This window comes from Cervus elaphus, chromosome 25, assembly GCF_910594005.1.
Source record: "Cervus elaphus chromosome 25, mCerEla1.1, whole genome shotgun sequence".
In the NCBI taxonomy this organism is placed as follows: domain Eukaryota; kingdom Metazoa; phylum Chordata; class Mammalia; order Artiodactyla; family Cervidae; genus Cervus; species Cervus elaphus.
The window spans coordinates 26,748,583-26,767,059 of NC_057839.1; the positions used below are offsets into that span (position 1 = coordinate 26,748,583).

General features: G+C 39.4%; 2 protein-coding genes across 4 annotated transcripts in view; one reads left to right on the forward strand and one right to left on the reverse strand.

Moving 5' to 3' along the window:
- Positions 1-3,107: 3,107 nt before the first annotated feature.
- Positions 3,108-18,477, forward strand: part of CDC20B (cell division cycle 20B) — a 67,567-nt gene continuing 52,197 nt past the window's right edge. Inside the window, 2 exon segments of the mRNA XM_043887677.1 lie at positions 3,108-3,371; positions 3,636-3,698. Coding sequence (XP_043743612.1) covers positions 3,309-3,371; positions 3,636-3,698 — 126 coding nt within the window. The 5' untranslated portion in view covers positions 3,108-3,308.
- GPX8 (glutathione peroxidase 8 (putative)) lies at positions 11,595-16,898 on the reverse strand. 3 transcript variants are annotated; one of them, XM_043887678.1, is made up of 3 exons: positions 16,527-16,863; positions 15,645-15,909; positions 11,595-12,192 (listed from the first exon to the last, which is right to left on the reverse strand). In XM_043887678.1, exons 1-3 carry the CDS (start codon positions 16,728-16,730, stop codon positions 12,029-12,031), a joined length of 633 nt encoding a protein of 210 aa, XP_043743613.1. In that variant the 5' UTR covers positions 16,731-16,863; the 3' UTR covers positions 11,595-12,028. The 3 variants fall into 3 exon arrangements, with proteins under 3 accessions (XP_043743613.1, XP_043743614.1, XP_043743615.1); XM_043887679.1 differs by having other exon boundaries at positions 15,645-15,906; positions 16,527-16,848; XM_043887680.1 differs by lacking the exon at positions 15,645-15,909 and having other exon boundaries at positions 16,527-16,898.

Consider the following 18,477-nt stretch of genomic DNA (forward strand, 5'->3'; position numbering starts at 1 on the left):
GGGTATCCTTTTCCTTCCCATCGGTAGAGCCCTGGGTCAGCCTCAGAGCACCAGTAAGAGATGAGCCCGGAAAAGCTTCTTCCCTCTCGCCCTTCTTCTTTGTGCCTCTCTAAACCACCTGTTTCCCCGTCACCTTCTTACTCCAAATCCTTCGAGGGGGACTCTGGCTTTTGCCAAGGGATCTTCCTCACAGCCTTTCTCATTATTACAACACTACCTTCCAAAATCCACTCCCAAAGATATTTTGAGGATAGTAAATTACACAGGCGCTGAACATTTGAATTAGCCTGTTATTCGTAAAACCTATTTGACAAAAAGTTAAGATAAAATGTTTACAGAGTATATCTATATAGATATATATCTCCTAAACAGTTGCACCATCGTTTTTTCTATTTGTATAACCAATGATGTTAATTTAAAAAATTTTAAGGTTTCATTTTGAACTAATTTGACTTAAAAAGAGTTACAAAAATTGTGGCTAGAATCCCATTATATCCTTCACTCAACTTCCCTAAATATTAACATTAAACATACCAATAATAAATGATTATAACCAGGGAATTAGCATTACTATTATTACTCTGTTAACTAATCAACAAGATTATTCACATTTCTGCAAGTATCCAACAAATGTCCCTTCCCTCCCCTTCTCATCTAGGTTTCAATCCAGGATCTCATAATGCATTTAATTGTCATGTCTAATTAGTTTCTTCTGATCTGTGGCAGTTTCTCAGTCTTTCTACCTGTCTCACACTTCTGAAGAGTACTACTGGCCAATTATTTTGAAATGTCCTTCAATTTGGGTTTATTTAGTATTTTCTCATTATTGAAGTTATAATTTTGGGGGGCAAGAATATCAGAGAAGTAATGTTGTCCCCTACCAAGTACACAATATCAAGAGGCAAATGAGGTTTATGTGTCATTAATGGTGAGGTTAACCGATTACTTAGTGAAGGTAGTGTCTGCCAGGTTTGTCCAATGAAAAGTTATAATTTTTCTTTTTATATTTAATCATAGGAGGCAGGCATCCTCATCATAGTCACACCAATTTTACCATTCATGGTTTCTGACTGGGATAGTGTGTGATATTTGCCAAATGGTGATTTTTCTGTTTCCATTATTCTGAAGTTAAATTCCAATCTGAGTATTTAAAATGTACAATAGCTTTTAAAAGGAAAATTTTGACTAATATTTTTCTACTTTACATTAGGGCGGAAAGGTATTTGGAGGCTGTGAGATATACCATGGAATTAGTGGCTACAATGGAATTTATGAAGGTATAGAAAACTGAATTCTAAATGAATAATTTGCTATCCTTAGTACTTGTAAAGAACATGGGGTCTAAAATCATAATTTATATGTATTGATAAGTTCATTAACTGAATTGGTTGTTACTCCCAAGTTTGTACCCATTCTTATAAATGGGTAAATGTAAAATGGTATTTAAAATAGACCAAAGATAAAAAGTCTTTAATATTATTTCCAATGTATTGCTATTATTAGTTGGTATTGAAAACTAATCCTTTAAATCAACAATATATCTGACTTTTATCCAATGAGAAGATTTAGCCTCCATGTTTGCTGAAAGGATTTACTGGAAGTCGGAATGAGTGTCCTTTGAATGCACTGAAAGTAAAATTCTTGTGGGTGAAGTTTAGACATCTTTTAATCCAAGGGTTATTTGACTAGCAAGAATTTTGATGAATCTCATTTGAAGATTAAGTTACCCTGTGCAGCATTTCCCCTAACCTTTATCATTGTAGATGGAAAACTGTCTTAAGATTGGGTCTTAGCCTTGGTGCCATTTCTCTTACTTTCAGTGTGGAGGAAAGCAGGAGACTGAGTTTAGATATTTTTTAAAAAATCACTGACCCTTTTGACTATCTGATATCTGTTAACTCTTCCCCCCCTCAAATGCATAAACTCGTATGTTGTATTAGAGGGAAAAGATCCCCTGGAGAAGGGAAAGGCAACCCACTCCAGTATGCTTGCCTGGAGAATTCCATGGAGAGAGGAGCTTGGTGGACTGTAGTCCACGGGGTCACAAAGAGTCCGACACGACTGAGTGACTAACACTTTCAATCCATTGTCAGTAGGGGTTGGGGGAACAGGGAGGAGGTAGGTGATAAAGGGTGGGAGGGAGCAGGCTTTCAGACTGTCAGAGGTTTCCCAGACGGTCTCCCCTCCTGCCATATGGCACAGCTCTCCTCTCCTGGCAGCCTGGCAGCTCAGGTGTGGCAGCTCAGGCTGCACAGCCCATCTGGCTCCTTTTCGTTTTCCCCCAAGCCCCTCATTCAACCCCCAATATCATCCTCTTCTTTATCACTTATTCCCTAGTCTGCTCAGCTCTCTTGCTGGGTCTTCACTCCTTATCAAGTCACAGGCTCTTTCATCAACTCAATAACCATTGTTTGGGAAGAAAGCTCATAAGATCAAGTGAGAGAAGCTGACCACTTAGAGCAAAGGAGAATTTCTTGAATAAATACGTCAGTGCTCCCCGCTTTCTTATCAGCATAGAAATCTTGCCACGTTTTCCAGTCAGTTTGAATATGGAGGGAGAGCTGATGAACACGTTGGCAGAACACGCCTAAACTCAGTTGCTTACACAACGGTGTTTATCGCAAAAAAAAAGACGCGGCCAGAGTTATTGTATCCCTCCGATGCCTCAAAGGCAGCATGATGGGGTTAGAGAATGAGAAGTGGGGGCCGAGGAAAAGGGTCCAGGGCCCGTTATTACGAAACAGTTTTGTTTCTAGAATGCAAAGAACGTTAATTCACAGAACCCGCTTCTTTGCCCGCCAACCCTCTCTCCTCCTGCGGCTCTCCAGCCCTCCGCGCCCGCCGCAGCTCAGACCCGCCACGGCTCGCGGTAAAGCTTGGCGCTACGGAGCGCGCCTCCGCGGACAAAGAGCTGGAGGCTGCGGGGCGGGGCCGCGGCCGGGAGCGGGGAGGGCTCAGGCGCGCGCAGGGGGAATCCCTCCCGGAGACTGACGTCACTGCAGTGCTGGCCACTGAGAAGTCGGGTAGGGGGATTCCCGCTCCGGCGGCCGCCCAGCAGGCTTTTTAAACGGTACTCTGGGGACCACGCTCTAGGAGAGGTGAGAGGAGTGGGAGGAAAATGGAGGTTAGGAGTGAAATATGATCGTCCTAGGGGACAAGACTCCAGAGGTTTGACGATTAAGGGTCAAGACTGGCTTAGACTTGGGGTTTGACGATTAAGCGTCAAGACTGGCTTATTCTTGGGGGACAAAACCAAAAGCGGTCGAGGAGAGGCTACACTCGAGCCAGCACGACAAACGCCTCCAGAGATGGAGTGGAAACTGGAGCGCACCGCCCGGAGGAGGGTCCGCACTGAAGAAGAGATTCTGTGGGTGAGTAACGCCCTTCCGTTTCCTCGCCCCAACTTCCTAAAGGGGTTTCTTGTCGAAGTCATTGTTTGTAATACCTGTCTAGGACCAAGAGGTAGTTCAGAACTCTAAATCTAATATTGAATTGTGTAATTTATATTCTGGAGGTGGTTGGTTGCTTTAAAAGTGAATCTAATTTGACAAGCTGAGGCTCTAGAAACATTCACACCTAATATTATGATTTTTCTAAATAGTTTGTATTCTAATATGTTGCCTGTATTTTCAAAGGAGGATGTCATGCGGGTGCTCGACAAAGACATGAAACAGAAGAGAGGTCAAGTTTCTCCCAAGGTGAGTGTCCAATGCTTAATCGAGCTCTCTGTCTTAAATATGACTCTGAACAAACTAATTCTTGCTAAAGAAGATATTTGTTGGACGTATGCAATGGTCTGAAAATGTAGAAAACTTGCACGTCTCATATCATCACTAACTACAGAGTCTATATCTAAAACATTTTTGTAAGAAATTGAAGATCTCTGCCAAATATCGGTAATCATTTGTATCTGAATGGTACTTTCCAGTTTTTGCCTCTACAGAAAAAAAAAAAAAGAAACTTGAATGTGTCAGGTAGGCAGTGCATCTCTAGCTGGCTGTTTTAATTTCATTTTAACAGCTGCTAGCTGCACTCCCCTCTGTTGCATTCAGAAGCTTGCCTTCCAAAGAGTCGGAAATGGTGCCATCTTGTGGTCAAGGGGAGAAGTGCATAATTCACCGCCCTTAGCTTAGTTAACTTAACTGTTGATCCAGTTAAATTTCAACTTGAAAGTCCGAACGCAAAGGTTTTCAGCTTCTCTTGTAATCAGTGTGAAAATAAAACAAGTCCAAAGATTTTCATCTTAACTTTTACACATAAATAGCTCTTTTATCTTTATGGATCCCAGGTGGCGCTAGAGGTAAAGAACCCGCCTTGCCAATACAGGAGACAAAAGAGACGCGGATTCGATCCCTAGGTTGGGAAGATCCCGTGGAGAAAGAAATGGCAACCCACTCCAATATTTTTGCCTGGAGAATTCCATGGACAGAGGCGCCTGGTGGGCTACAGTCCATAGGGTCGCACAGAATCAGATACGACTGAAACAACTTAGCATGCACACATATGCTTTAGATTTCTCACTATCAGGATTCACTTTGTTTCTCTCTAGTCTAAATAGTTCACATTCCTTTAGTCTTTACGCATCGATTCTAGTTTCAAATCCACCAGTTTTAGAGTTTTCTAGACCTTCACATTTTTCTGTATTTTATTGGTGACACAATAAATTCTACACATGACTTTCAGAATGCACTTTCAGAATGCAATGACTAATATCCTTTGTATCAGGAGAAAACAAATGGCATTTAATTCCTTAAGTTCCCTGAATACTCATATATTTATTTTTCCTGAACATAGTTGAAGATTTGTCTTATGCCCAGATTTTGGATAACCATGACTCCTAGGTATTTTACTATTTAATACAAACAATCGGCCTTTTTGTCTGTAAATAAAAGTCTTTGGAAAAACTGTAGTTAATTATAACTTTCTTAATTCACTTGTAAGCCATACGTAATTTCTTATCTGAGCCTTAGTTTATAAACCTAAGTGGAAGTATTTTGAAAGTTTTTCTTTTTTTAAGTTTTTGAATAGATGAGAAAATACTGATTTTATTTCTCATAATATTTTGGAGAAACAGGTTTTGTCTATAAGTTTTTTAAAATGTGACTATTAAGATGAAAATTCTGCCACTGTTTCATGTTACAAATTTAGCCTCAGTGACTTTATGGGCCATGATGAGCAGCAGTGACCTGAATCAGGTAGGCAGTGTATTGTTAGCTGGCTGCTTTGGGTCAATTCAGCAGCCACAACTGCCCTGCCACTTGCTTCTGGGTAAATTCTTCTTGTTAACGAAGTACACCGGTGACCTATGTGTGATGGGTTGGCAGTGTATTGTTAGCTGGTTGAATATGTGAGTGCCATCAGCTAACATGCAACTGCTATCTTATTGCATGTATAATGAGCATCAGTAATGGGTATAATTAAATCTAAGTAATATGTGTGTGGGTATGTGTACTTTTTGCCATGAACCAGGGCCCTCTTTACAAAATGCTTTTTACTACTTTTCAGTTATAATACAATGAACAGCTTTATAATGGTGAAGAAACTACTTGATAATAATAAACTATTACTTATGTTAAAAATTTTAGATAATATTCTGGAGTCTGTCATACTTGTAGACAGTATTAAAGTACTTGAGAAATTATATATTTTAAGTATAAAATTTAGAACATAATGACAGTTTGGAATGGAAAAACTAAAATGTTTCCTCCAATTTTCAACTAAGTCTTCAATATTCCTTTTGAATGATTAGTTTCTTAATTTGACATTAGAGTAGGTCTCGGTTACCATGTGTGTATACAGCTAAAGGAAGAATTTAGGTAACTTGCCAAATGAGTCAGTCAACTAAAACATTTTCACTTGAATATCAAGAAAATTGGGGATTTAGGGGGGCTGGGGGAAGGGGTTGAATTGTTTAGAAGACTTGTCTCCAGTCTTCATTTTCTGTAAAATACAGACTCATACAGTGTTTAGAAAAGAGCATGAGATTTAGTTTGTGAAGGGGGAGAACTGACCATTCAATATAATTTTAAATATTTTCTCATTCCCTTGGAGCACATTTTGACCCATGGAGCAGTTTCAGGTTTGTGCTGGGTCCCAGACACACTGTGGTCGTGTAGACATTTGCAGCAAGTTCATGGAACTGACTTTGCTGGTTTGGTCAATTATTTTCACCCTAAATGAGATGTGAGAAATACATCACATTCTTTACTGCATTGGATTATAAGCTATTGGTAAAATAATTTAAATTCATATTTAAATGTAAATATTTTTAGAACCATGGGTTAAATAGATATCTATAATTTGACTCTTACGTGTTTTACTACTTTCAAATCTTATCTCTTTATTGTTGTTGCCTAATATCATTCCATTTTCAGCATCTTTTAAGTATCCTTTACATGTAAATATTGTTTTCATCTTGTTTTTTTAAGGTTAAATTTCAATATGTTATTTTCTATAGACAATCACTGACCTGTTGATAAAAAAATAAAACCTACTAAATTTAGGAGGCTGGTCCTTTGTGTTTCACTTTTTAAAAATTTTTGTAAAGAGCAAGACATAAAATGCCAACATTGGTACTGAATAAACAGAAGACATAGTTGTTCCTATTACTGAGATGATGAGAAAGAAGAAAGAATGGAGTGCAGTAAAAATAAATGAGATCAGTGGGTAAGGAGGTGATTGTATGTATAAATTCAAAATGAGAATGTTGCCATAGAAGTGAGAAGGAAAGAGAGGGATCACACTTGGGATGTCAAAGGAAGAGGAAAGAGGGTTGAAAAAGAAGAGGGAGGCAGGCAACATTGGTTCAAAGTATTTTTTCCTGGGTATTTTCTCTTGCGGCAGCCCCATTGGTGCTGAGGATGTAATTGCTTCCCATCACACCCTCTGGAAAATGTCTTAGTTCCTCACTGCTCTTTACTTGCCCTCACCCAGCAGCCCCTGCCCCAAAAAGAGAAGGCTTCCCTCTGCAAAGTGTGGCCTTAACTGTTCAGAGGGAAGAGGGTATGTGAAGAATGGAAAGAAGTGTGACGTGTTAGTTTCTTGATGTAACAGTTGGTAGGATTTTATTGTTCCCCGAGGAAGATGAAGTCAAGCTGAGGGATAAATATAGAGTGTCACCATGTTAGCTCCACCCAAACCTGACATTTTTCTTTCGAAGGGACATGTTGTCAGGACTACACGTGATTTTGTACAGGGATCACTCAGGATTTTCCAGCTCATGATGGGCAGTCTTGAAACACAGTCATTATGTTTAAAGAAAATAGAGAAATAGTTTTTGTTTTTCTTCTTAGACTTTGTATATATATATTTTACTTATTTTTTACTAGAGTGTTTTCCTACTTGAAATTACCTGCAGTCCAGTTAGGTCATTATAGTGTGAGTATACAGTTAAAATGTTAGCAGCTTTTCATAATTCAGTAACTGCATATACATCCACATTTGTATATAACCTGTCAAAATAGTATATTTGTGATAACAAGAAGGCATATATATGTTATGTTTTTGCTTCAGATTTTTCTCTTTGGGGATTCTTATGATACCCTGATTAAGTCTGATTTAAATCTTTTTGTGCTAGAGCCAGTTTGTCCTAGTTGGTGAGAATCAATTGCTAAATTTTCAGAAATTTTACAAACCAGTTATGAAACCATTAGTAGATTAAAATAAGACTATGTGCAAGTATTCATGCCATAGAAATTGGAAATGCCGCAAGTTGGAACTCCTCCACTAGGGATTTGGTTGTTAAGCATTCATGAGTCACCACTGTATGATTGTTACATGGTGGTGGTTTAGTCACTAAGTCGTGTCTGACTCTTGTGACTCCATAGACTGTAGCCCACCAGGGTCCTCTGTCCATGGGATTTCCCAGGCAAGAATACTGGAGTGGGTAGCCATTCCCTTCTTCAGAGGATCTTCCTGACCCAAGGATTGAACCTGGGTCTCCTGCATTGCAGGTGGATTCTTTATTGACTGAGCTACCAGGGAAGCCCATATATACTATAGTTATTAAGAATTACATTTATGTACGTATATACATGCTATCTCTGGAGAAGGAAATGGCAACCCACTCCAGTACTCTTGCCTGGAGAATCCCATGGACGGAGAATCCCGGTAGACTACAGTCCATGGGATCACAAAGAGTAGGACACGACTGAGCGACTTCACATACATGCTATAGGTACACTATAATTAGTATGCAATTTCAAAAATGAAGTACAACTTCTCGGGAATATTTCTGGCCTATTCATATTTATTCAAATCTCCAGCACACTCTGCTCTATGTAACAGTACACTCTGCTGCCGTTAGATGATGATCAGGAGTTAGTAGGAAGTACTCCTCTCCACTTCCCAAACAAACTGAAACAAACTTCAAGTCAATGACTTATTAAGCACTAAAAGTAAAATAGATTTTGTCTGTGTCAGGAGGGCAACTGCTGAATACTCTTTTACCTACTATTTTTCTGTTATCCTTCTCAGGCAGCCTGTAGCAGTTTATGTCCCAGACTTTTGTTGCTGAGATAGAGCTTATGCTCAATTCAGGAAAGATGCGTTTTTTTTTTTTTCTCTGTGTTTTTGCTGGCGGTGTTCATGAGACATTTGAGGTCGGGGCAGCAGCACATGAGCAAATGGCTCTCCTCCCTTTTACCACACGTAGCCTGGTTGGACAGGCTTCCCAGGTGACTCAGTGGGTAAAGAACCCGCCTGCGATGCAGGAGATGCCAGAGATGTGGGTTTGATTTCTGGGTCAGGAAGATCCCCTGGAGGAGAGCCCGGCAACCCATTCCAGTATTCTTGCCTGAAGAATCCCCTGGACAGGGGAGCCTGGCGGGCTACCGTCCAGAGGTCACATCGAGTCGGACACAGCTGAAGTGACTGAGCACACAGCACAGTGCAGCCTGGCTGGACGCTGTAACCCTGGATGGACACCCGTATGTCACACATTCCAACCCCCGCCTGCCCTCCCTGCATCCTCAGAGTGGCGAGAGGAGAGGATCTAGTCTAATCTGGAGTAGACTGCAGACTCAATGAGGCAAGCAAGTCAGGAGATACGTAAGTGCAAGACCCACTTTATATACCTTTGGAGAGAACTGTGGTTTGGAGCAGGATGGACATCTGAATTGTGTTCTCCGGGACAGTTCTGGTCTGTCTGGCAGTGGGGTGTCTGTGTAGCCTCTGCAGTGCTGCACATACCCTGATGTGAGCACATAAACACCCCAGCAGTCCCACAGCACTGCTGTGAACTCATGGAAGTCATAAGTGGGAGTATATGCAAGAATGTTCCGGAAGCAGCACTTGAGGGCTAAACAAAGTTTTGCTTAGAGGCCCAGAATTCAAATTGCTTAAAAGCGTTTGGGGGCACACTTGCAAAGGACAGATAGACTGGTTAGGTGGTTTTCATTTCTTCAACAATAGGTTAGTACTGATTCCTGATCACTTGACACACCTTGGTAATTTGGAAGGGGCTTTTTGTTCAGTTTGACCCCCTCCCCCCATACTCAATTCACAGGTGAAAAAGCTGAAAAGTAGTGGCCTGGCTGAAGGCTCTGCTGCTGGTGAGAGGGAGAAGCAGGCTTGCTTACACACTGACCGCCATTCTTTAGGTGCTCCTGCAGATCCCCTTGACCTGAGGAGAACCACACTTCACCCCTACCTGAGAGCTTACTAAATCCATTCAGAGCTGGGGACATATATGTTGAAGCAGAAGGTATTCCAGGATATTTTTGGTTTAAGAACTTTTAAGCACTGTAGCAGAATTGTATACTCAGGTGGGTATTGCTGATTTCATCATGAAAAAGAATCTTCACTTTCACTCATCAGGTCAGAAATGGAGAGTCAATTCAGTTATTTAGATTTGGTTTTCCTTCTTAGCCAAATTTTACACGACTTTTTTCACATTGTTTTGCCCCCACTATTACTTTTTTTTTCTCCCCCACCCCACTATTCCTGTTTAATTCCTTTATGAAATGAAGATATATTTATGGGGCAAAGGTGGCCTTGTTAGTAATTAGAAGGCTGACAAAACATAAAGATCAGGACTTTGGGAGAAAAAATATGTTGTGATTTTCAACAGACTCAGTGATTGCTGATGTTTCTCATGTAATTACACTCACTCCCTTTTTTTTACATTAACCGTTTTGACTGTTTGGAGTTGATTCTTATTATAGTCATGGGAATGATGTACCATTGAATTCTTTCCAAATGGCTAATCTAGTTTGACCAGATTAGCAACCAAAATTAACCTGTAAGGAATTAACCAAAACCTGTAAAGAATTAACCAAAATTAACCTGAAGGAATCAAGCTGAATGATCATATACTTATGGCTTTTTTCTTACACTTCGAATTTTCACTCAGAAATACAGACTGACTCAAGTGTTAATATTTTAATTGTGGAATTTGAGTTGCTTCTGGAAAATAAGAAATACTGAAAATGATCAAGGCTTTTTCAAATGTTATGTCATTTATATTAACATTAAATGATAATGTCATTAATAAACAACTGTGCAGAGTACATCATGAGAAACACTGGGCTGGATGAAGCACAAACTGGAATCAAGATTGCCGGGAGAAATATCAATAACCTCAGACATGCAGATGACACCACCCTTATGGCAGAAAGTGAAGAACTAAAGAGCCTCTTGATGAAAGTGAAAGAGGAGAGTGAAAAAGCTGACTTAAAACTCAACATTCAGAAAACTAAGATCATGGCATCTGGTCCCATCACTTCATGGCAAATAGACAGGGAAACAGTGGAAACAGTGGCTGACTTTATCTTTTTGGGCTCCAAAATCACTGCAGATGGTGACTGCAGCTGTGAAGTTAAAAGACGCTTGCTCCTTGGAAGAAAAGTTATGACCAACATAGACAGCATATTAAAAAGTGGAGACATTACTTTTCCAACAAAGGTCCGTCTAGTCAAACCTATGGTTTTTCCAGTAGTCACGTATGGATGTGAGAGCTGGACTATAAAGAAAGCTGAGCACCGAAGAATTATGTTTTTGAACGGTGGTGTTGGAGAAGACTCTTGAGAGTCCCTTGGACTGCAAGGAGATCCAACCAGTCCATCCTAAAGGAAATCAGTACTGAATATTCATTGGAAGGACTGATGCTGAAGCTGAAACTCCAATACTTTGGCCACCTCATGCGAAGAACTGACTCATTTGAAAAGACCCTGATGCTGGGAAAGATTGAAGGTGAGAGGATGAGGGGACGACAGAGGATGAGATGGCTGGATGGCATCACCGACTCGATGGGCATGAGTTTGAGTAAACTCCGGGAATTGGTGATGGACAGGGAGGCCTGGCATGCTGCGGTCCATGGGGTTGCAAAGTCTTGGACACAACTGAGCAACTGAACTGAACTGAATTGATCTGGCTGGATTGGAGAAGGAAATGGCAACCCACTCCAGTATTCTTGTCTGGAAAATCCCATGGACAGAGGAGCCTAGTGGGCTACAGTTCATGGAGTAGCAAAGAGTCAGACACGACCAAGCGACTAAATGACGTTAATCTGGCTGGATATGGTAAAACATACCATGACCCTGTACTTAACAAAATTCTGTATGTGAAACAAAAATGCATAAGTATTAGAATCTATGTATATTTCACATTTTCAATGTTTATTTTGCCTTTCATTACATAAAAATATCATTTACAGTTACTCTGGAAATGTCACACAGTATCTTGAATTCAAACAATGGTCTAGTGTATTGACATTTCCATCAAGTACAATCCTAGAAAATGTCAAGTGAAACAATAGGATATTGAAGCACATTGGTATTCTGAATTATTTAGTGTGGTCAGATGAAGTATTTAATATATTTCATTTAGAGTCGCTGGCTGCTGTTTATTTTTGCTTTAGGTAACATCTGTACTGTGGACATTCATTACTACTCACTAACAAGATAACATAAAAGGAAAGTTATCCTTCAGTGCCATATTTAATTGTTAGAGTTAATTTAAAAGGGGACCAAATCCTCATGGAGACATTTTTGTATTCTGACTATTGCCATATAATGGTTCAATGGCATTTTCATAGATCCTCTTTCTTTTTTATAATCATTTGTCTAATCAGAGCTGCTATCTCAGGCCTGATGACTTCAATGGGTTCCTCTGGCCTCCAGGACTTCACAACTTGACCTTCAGGGTTGACCAGATACTTCCAAAAATTCCACCTTGGTTCCTTCTTTGAAGAATCTAAAATATCAGAATATATTTTCATGAGTAAAATTTTATTCTTTGTCAAGATTTTCATTTCTATTAGTATTTGCAAAAATTACAACTTTGGAATCAAGTTCTAGAATTGTCATCATTTCAAAAACCAAACTAAACAAAAAGCAAAACACCCAAACAAACTCAAAGTCTGTGTAATCAGATGTCTGTATACTTGGTGACTTTACTAAAGATTGTACTGAACTAGAATCATGAAATGAAATCAACTAGATTTGTTAATCTGAACCGCTAAAAATTTACCTTGTCACTAGCTGAAACTTTCAATTGCTTCACTTTTTTTTTTAAGATAAAGTGATGCTCTATGGTCTTTGGTAACATGAATGTATGAATTGCTTTTCATAGTAAATGTATATTTTTGATATTGTTACATATTACATAGTAAGGAATGCTAAATAACTATAGACATCCTTTTGATACATCTTAATTTAGGTAAGAAATGTAAAACTTTTTTCTATTTATATCATACAGGATTTGTGTGCATTATTATTGACTCTAGTATGAGAAAAAAAATGGGCTTCCCTTGTGGCTCAGCCGGTGAAGAATCTGCCTGCAGTGTGGGAGACCTGGATTTGATCCCTGGGTTGGGAATATCCCCTGGAGAAGGGAAAGGCTACCCACTCCAGTGTTCTGGCCTGGAGAATTACATGGACTGTATAGTCCATGGAGTTGCAAAGAGTCGGACATGCCTGAGCGACTTCATGAGAAAAATATAAATAATTATTATATGCCTAGTAATGTATGCTTAGTGCTTTAAATGGATCCTCTCATTTAATCTGTATAGAAACCCTGAAAAGGTTGGCTATTATTATTATCCCCATTTTGCAGATGAGAAAAATGGAGGCCTAGACTCACGGTTGTGTAGCTAGTGAATGGTAGAGTCCAGATTGATATCTAGACCTTCCTATTAGAAGAGCTCATGCTCTTAAAATAGGGGACAAGGTAAAGCAAGTAGATATTAGGAGGAAGATGACAAGTTCATTTTTGTGCATGAGGGGATTCCGGTTATGTGGGACACCCCATCAGAGGAGGCTTTGGAGCTTAGGAGCTAGAGCTCACCCAGGGAAAGGGGACAGAGTGAGGAGAGCCCGGGTAGATGTGGCAGAATCCTGAGGATCAGTAGAGGTAAGGGTGGATGGAAAAAAGGAACCTGGAAAGAAGAGAAGGAGCTGGAGTAGAAGTCATAGGCTGAGACCCACTAGGTTCAGGTGAGCCGTTGGAATGAAAGATCAAACACGGTGATCTAAGAAGGAAGCACAGACAGGGAGGCAGAGAAACCAAATGTTAACTATTCTTTCAAAGATGTTAGTGATGAGGTAGGTAGAAGGAACATACTGCTTAGAGTTTTTAAAGTTGGGGGATCCTTTGTTTATGCTGGGGAAAGAACCAATAAGGGAGCATAGGTTAAAAAAAAATAAAAAGTAGCCTAATGTTTACTTATATGTGCTATACTTTGCATACTGTGCCAAGCATTTACACTGATTATTTCATTATTAGGAGTATTGCTGATTAGCTCAAACATCATTGACTTGGTAGGAGCATCATATTAATTGGTTAAAGTCTTCTTAATATCATTCTGAAAAATAGACATTTTCTATAAATGTATTTTAAAAGATAACACTCATCAGAGCAGGGCTCTCTCTAGCCAGTATCTTTGTGTGAATTAGAAAAAGATACTCTCCTAGGTGGGGACAGTCCCTAGGCACATACCTTTCATTTGCCTGGGTTACAGCCCCCATGTGACTCCTTATTCCTGTTCAGTGAACAACCTGCACACCTGTACAGAGCCATCTTGTTTGTGATCACATGATCAGTTACTATCTATTTTGGCCAATTTTAAAAGATCTACTTTTCATTTAGCCATCATTTCATAGTCTTTGTCTTTGGAGCTTTATCTCACTTTAGGGAAACCTTAAATCACTGTTACCTTTTTGATTAGACAGGGTAAGTGGAGTTTCTTTTTTAGTGACAAAGGGGAAGAACCTAGGAGCTATTGTGCCCAAGTATTTGGCTGTTATAATTGAGAGGTGACTACACGGGCATATGCTCTGGCTTTTCTTCACCTCAGTGTATCCTGGAAATAAAAGGAATAAAGACCTCACTTTCGTTGTTATTGATGGTGTTAGGCATTATGCTGACTTTCCCTAGAAATTTGAATACAGTCTTTTTGGAAGATTCTGCTTTCATACTTAAATATTATAGAATATCATTAGCCGGTTTGTTGGGTTGGAAGATTGATTGCCTGGCTAAGGTCATGGTTTTAGCAAAACTCAAATTACCTGCAGTGGAAATGACTGAGGCAATCATCCACATAAGTTAGATGAGAGGACATGAATGTCCTTTAGAATAGGGTCTGGCACAGTGGAAGCTCTGTAAGTACTTTATTTTTATTATTAACACACTTAAACCTCCAAACAATCTTAAGGGATAGATACTATTGATGCCATTTTACAAAGGAGGAAACAGACACAGAGAATTTAAGTTACATGCCTGGAGTCACACAGTAAAGGTAACAGAGCAGGGATTTCAACCCAGGTACCCTAGGGCTAAAGCTTAGCTCTTAATCACAATACTGTACTACCTTTATGCTGAAAAAAATCTTTAAATAGACTTCCGTTCTTAGTATATGTGCTGCCTAAGTGAGCACTAGACTTCCATAATTAGTTTAATTATAGAGGTAGCCTAACACTGCTGCTGCTGCTAAGTCGCTTCAGTCATGTCCGACTCTGTGTGACCCCATAGACGGCAGCCCGCCAGGCTCCCCTGTCCCTGGGATTCTCCAGGCAAGAACACTGGAGTGGGTTGCCATTTCCTTCTCCAATGCATGAAAGTGAAAAGTGAAAGGGAAGTTGCTCAGTCGTGTCTGACTCTTAGCGACCCCATGGACTGCAGCCCACCAGGCTCCTCCGTCCATGGGATTTTCCAGGCAAGAGTACTGGAGTGGGGTGCCATTGCCTTCTCCAAGCCTAACACTACCTTCCTCCAAAAAAAAATCAAGATGTATTATTTTGAATTTTACCAAAAACCACCTGGCAAACTGAGATGTTATTCACCCTTGAGGATAATATCTCAGATAAGGCAACATAAAATTAACCAGAAAGATTAGTTTAACTAATAATGCTCAGCAATATTGATAAGAGATGTGTAGTCAGCTTAAACTACATTCTTTGGAAAAATAATAAGGAATAAAATACACTGTAGTAGATTTATTTTGCCATCCAAGAAGTTAAAACATTGATTTTAGGAAAGCATAACTTCTAGAAAGTTACAGAGGATGAGAATCTAGCTCTTTGATAGTTTTATAAAACTTTCCCACTAAAACATTTAAAATGAAATAGGAAAGTATGGTCCTGGTACATTTGTTTTAAAAATGAAAGCAACTAAAAACATTAAATTGGCGAGGCAAGGTAGATATTTACCAACAAGAAATCTAAATGCAGGTTCTGCTTCAGATCCTAGAATCTTAATCTTGTGGAAGATGGGGAATGTTACTCCGAAGTTATTTCTTGCAAAAGATACTACGTCCTTGCTCGGGCGGGGCTCCGATTCTCCAAACTGATTGCATGGAAAAGCCAAGACGCTGAAGTGGAATGGTCCAAACTCCTTGTGCAGTTCCTGCAGTGCTAAGTAATTTCTGTCTGTGAGTTGGCAGTCACTAGCCACGTTTACAACTAGTGCAACCTCCCGGAAAAAGAAAAAAATCCAACCGGAAAGTAAAGCAAATAAAAGATTAAAAAAAAATTCTGCAAGTAGTTAAAACCCTAAACCATTTTGGAGGAATACAACCTTTGAAAGATGGTTATTTCATATTTTTATGAAATTTATTCCATACAGTAGATGTCCCCAATTCTACTGAAAATCATTACTTGAATGCCTGAGTTAAAACTCTGAAAGATCACAACCATTAATAAAGCCCTAGGTACTCATGAAAGTTTTTTTTTTTTTTTTGAAAGTTTTTTTTTTAAATAAAAGATAAATGATTAACAGCTTTTTAATGCTGTTAGATTGTGGAGTTAATACTTTCATATTCACATTATATGGCATACTCCGTAATCACATTACTATTAGAATTTCCTAAACAATTTAAAGTATTAATCCAACACTTAAAACTTTTTAAAGCAAATAGTTAAGATAATCAGTTATCAATTAGTATATAAACTATGAGGGTACTGATGGCTAAAGTGATATACTAATAACATTTCTCTGAGGACTAAATTATAACATGCAGTAAAAAATGGACTGTTAAGACAGTAAGCAGAGAACATGGACAAACAATAGAAAAATCAGAAAGTGCAACTTACTTTGCCTTTAAACTTTTCCAGAGAAACCGCCCTTCCATTTGCATCTTTCACTTCAAAGGTATAAAAGCTGTTGATTTTAGGTTTTAGGAATTTGAGTTGTAGGAGGAATAGCATTACTGTGCACAGAACCATAGACAGCAAAACTGCAAATGCCTTTGCTTTGGGCCCTGAACATCTCAAAGGGTAGGCTGTGAGAGGCTCCATTTTGGATGATTCTAGAGGAAAGTCTCAGCAAGCTGGAATTCAAGGAGGAGCTGAAACTTGAAACCAGCTCTGCTTAACGGAAAGTCAGGAAGGACAGACTAGCTCCTGTCACTGCTGGGGAATAGAAAGCTCCTTCTCAGAGATGGAGCAAACTCCTAAATGAAGTAAAAAGCTCTAAAAATATCAACGTATATATGATGTCAGTTGTAATTTTTGCTTGAAAAATGACCTTTTTGGTAGCTCTTTCATATCTGCCCAACAAAGAAAATATTTCACCAGAAGATGGTGCCCTTGTATCTTAAAAGCTGTAAAGTACTTCCAGCAGTTGGCTGAATGTAGCGGATTGGGTGTTTTAATACCCAGTAGTTCAGAGTTTCAATTAAATTGGTCTATTAGTATGTCACCTAATCGGTAGGAATTTAATATTTATATGTATATAAAGTCATATGGCTTAAGCATACTGTAAGTTCAAGAAATTTATAGTGGAAAGGGCAGTGAAATATCTGAAAAGGCTACTTGCTCAGACCTTATCCAGCTAAGGCAGTGCCAGGTGAATATAGTAAAAATAAACAGATGAAAAACTGATGTCTTTAAAAAACTGTCCTCTATCATAAAACAAACTATAGTTCAGTGAGTTTTCAAATTTTTGGTTATGGTGCATAGTAAGAAATGCACTTTATGGTATAACTTAGTACACACACAGACAGGTGTACCTGAGAAGTTTTATTAAATGAGGTTTCCCCTTTGAACTGCAGCACATCCTGGTCTATTGTGGTTTTTTTTTTAAATTTTTTTTCTTTTTCTATTGTGTTTTTAAAACAGCCTGCTTTTGATTTCAAAATGATTTCAAGGTTCACCAACGGGCTGAAAACTCTAGTCTGTAATAAAGCAGGACTTTAACAAATAAGATGGTGGTGGTGTAGTTGCTAAGTCATGCCCAGCTCTTGTGACCCCGTGGACTGTAGCCCACCAGGCTCCTCTGTCCATGGGATTTTTCAGGCAAGAATCCTGGAGTGGGTTGCCATTTCCTTCTCCAGGGGATCTTCCCAACCCAGGGATCAAACCCAGGTCTCGGGTATTGCTGGTGGTCTCCTTCATTGCAGGCAGATTCTTAACCAACTGAGCTACTAGGGAAGATATTTCTATACAAAAGGCAAACACTGCTCCCCCCAACTCCCTGGCCCCCACCTTTCTACTTGGGTGTATCATCTAGTTGTTTCATCTTTTGTCTTCATTTTTTTTCTGTGGCTGCCACCTTCTATGGGAAGCCTAACTGTTGAAAATTTTAGGAGCAAATATGGAAAGGGAATTGAAGGCTGCATATCCTGAAAGCCATGGTTTCTTTAGCCATCTTTAAAAAATACCCATCTTTATAAAAGGACACATAGCAGGTTTTGAATGAAGTTGCTTTGTTCCACCAGGGCCTGACTGTTGATGTTGTGGTGAGTTTGCAGAAAGTGCTAGGAAAGTGCATGGAATGATTTGAGAAGCTTGTGAGAGTCCCTTCCCATTGCTGTTAGATCTCTGGAGATTTAGAGGAAATGCTAAAGGGGCTGCCAGCCCTGCTCCTGGGCTGTGTGTGTTTGGAGGCAGCTGAGCAATGCCCACAGCTGAGGTATCTAAACCTTCAGAGACCGTAAACCACTTAACTCCCACTCTTGGGCCCTGATAAGAATGGATACAAAAGAAAACTCATCTCATGTAAATAAAAATTCTAGTAAAAAACTAGAAATGAACACAAAAGGTA

What these genes read in the sequence shown, in the direction of transcription:
- GPX8 (XM_043887678.1), bottom strand. Translation starts at nt 16,730, where the DNA reads ATGGAGCCTCTCACAGCCTACCCTTTGAGATGTTCAGGGCCCAAAGCA. An exon ending in TGGAAAAGTTTAAAGGCAAA is followed by an intron (nt 15,910 to 16,526) that starts GTAAGTTGCACT and finishes TTCTTTTTCCGG; the next exon opens with GAGGTTGCACTAGTTGTAAA. An exon ending in TGCATTTAGATTTCTTGTTG is followed by an intron (nt 12,193 to 15,644) that starts GTAAATATCTAC and finishes CTGATATTTTAG; the next exon opens with ATTCTTCAAAGAAGGAACCA.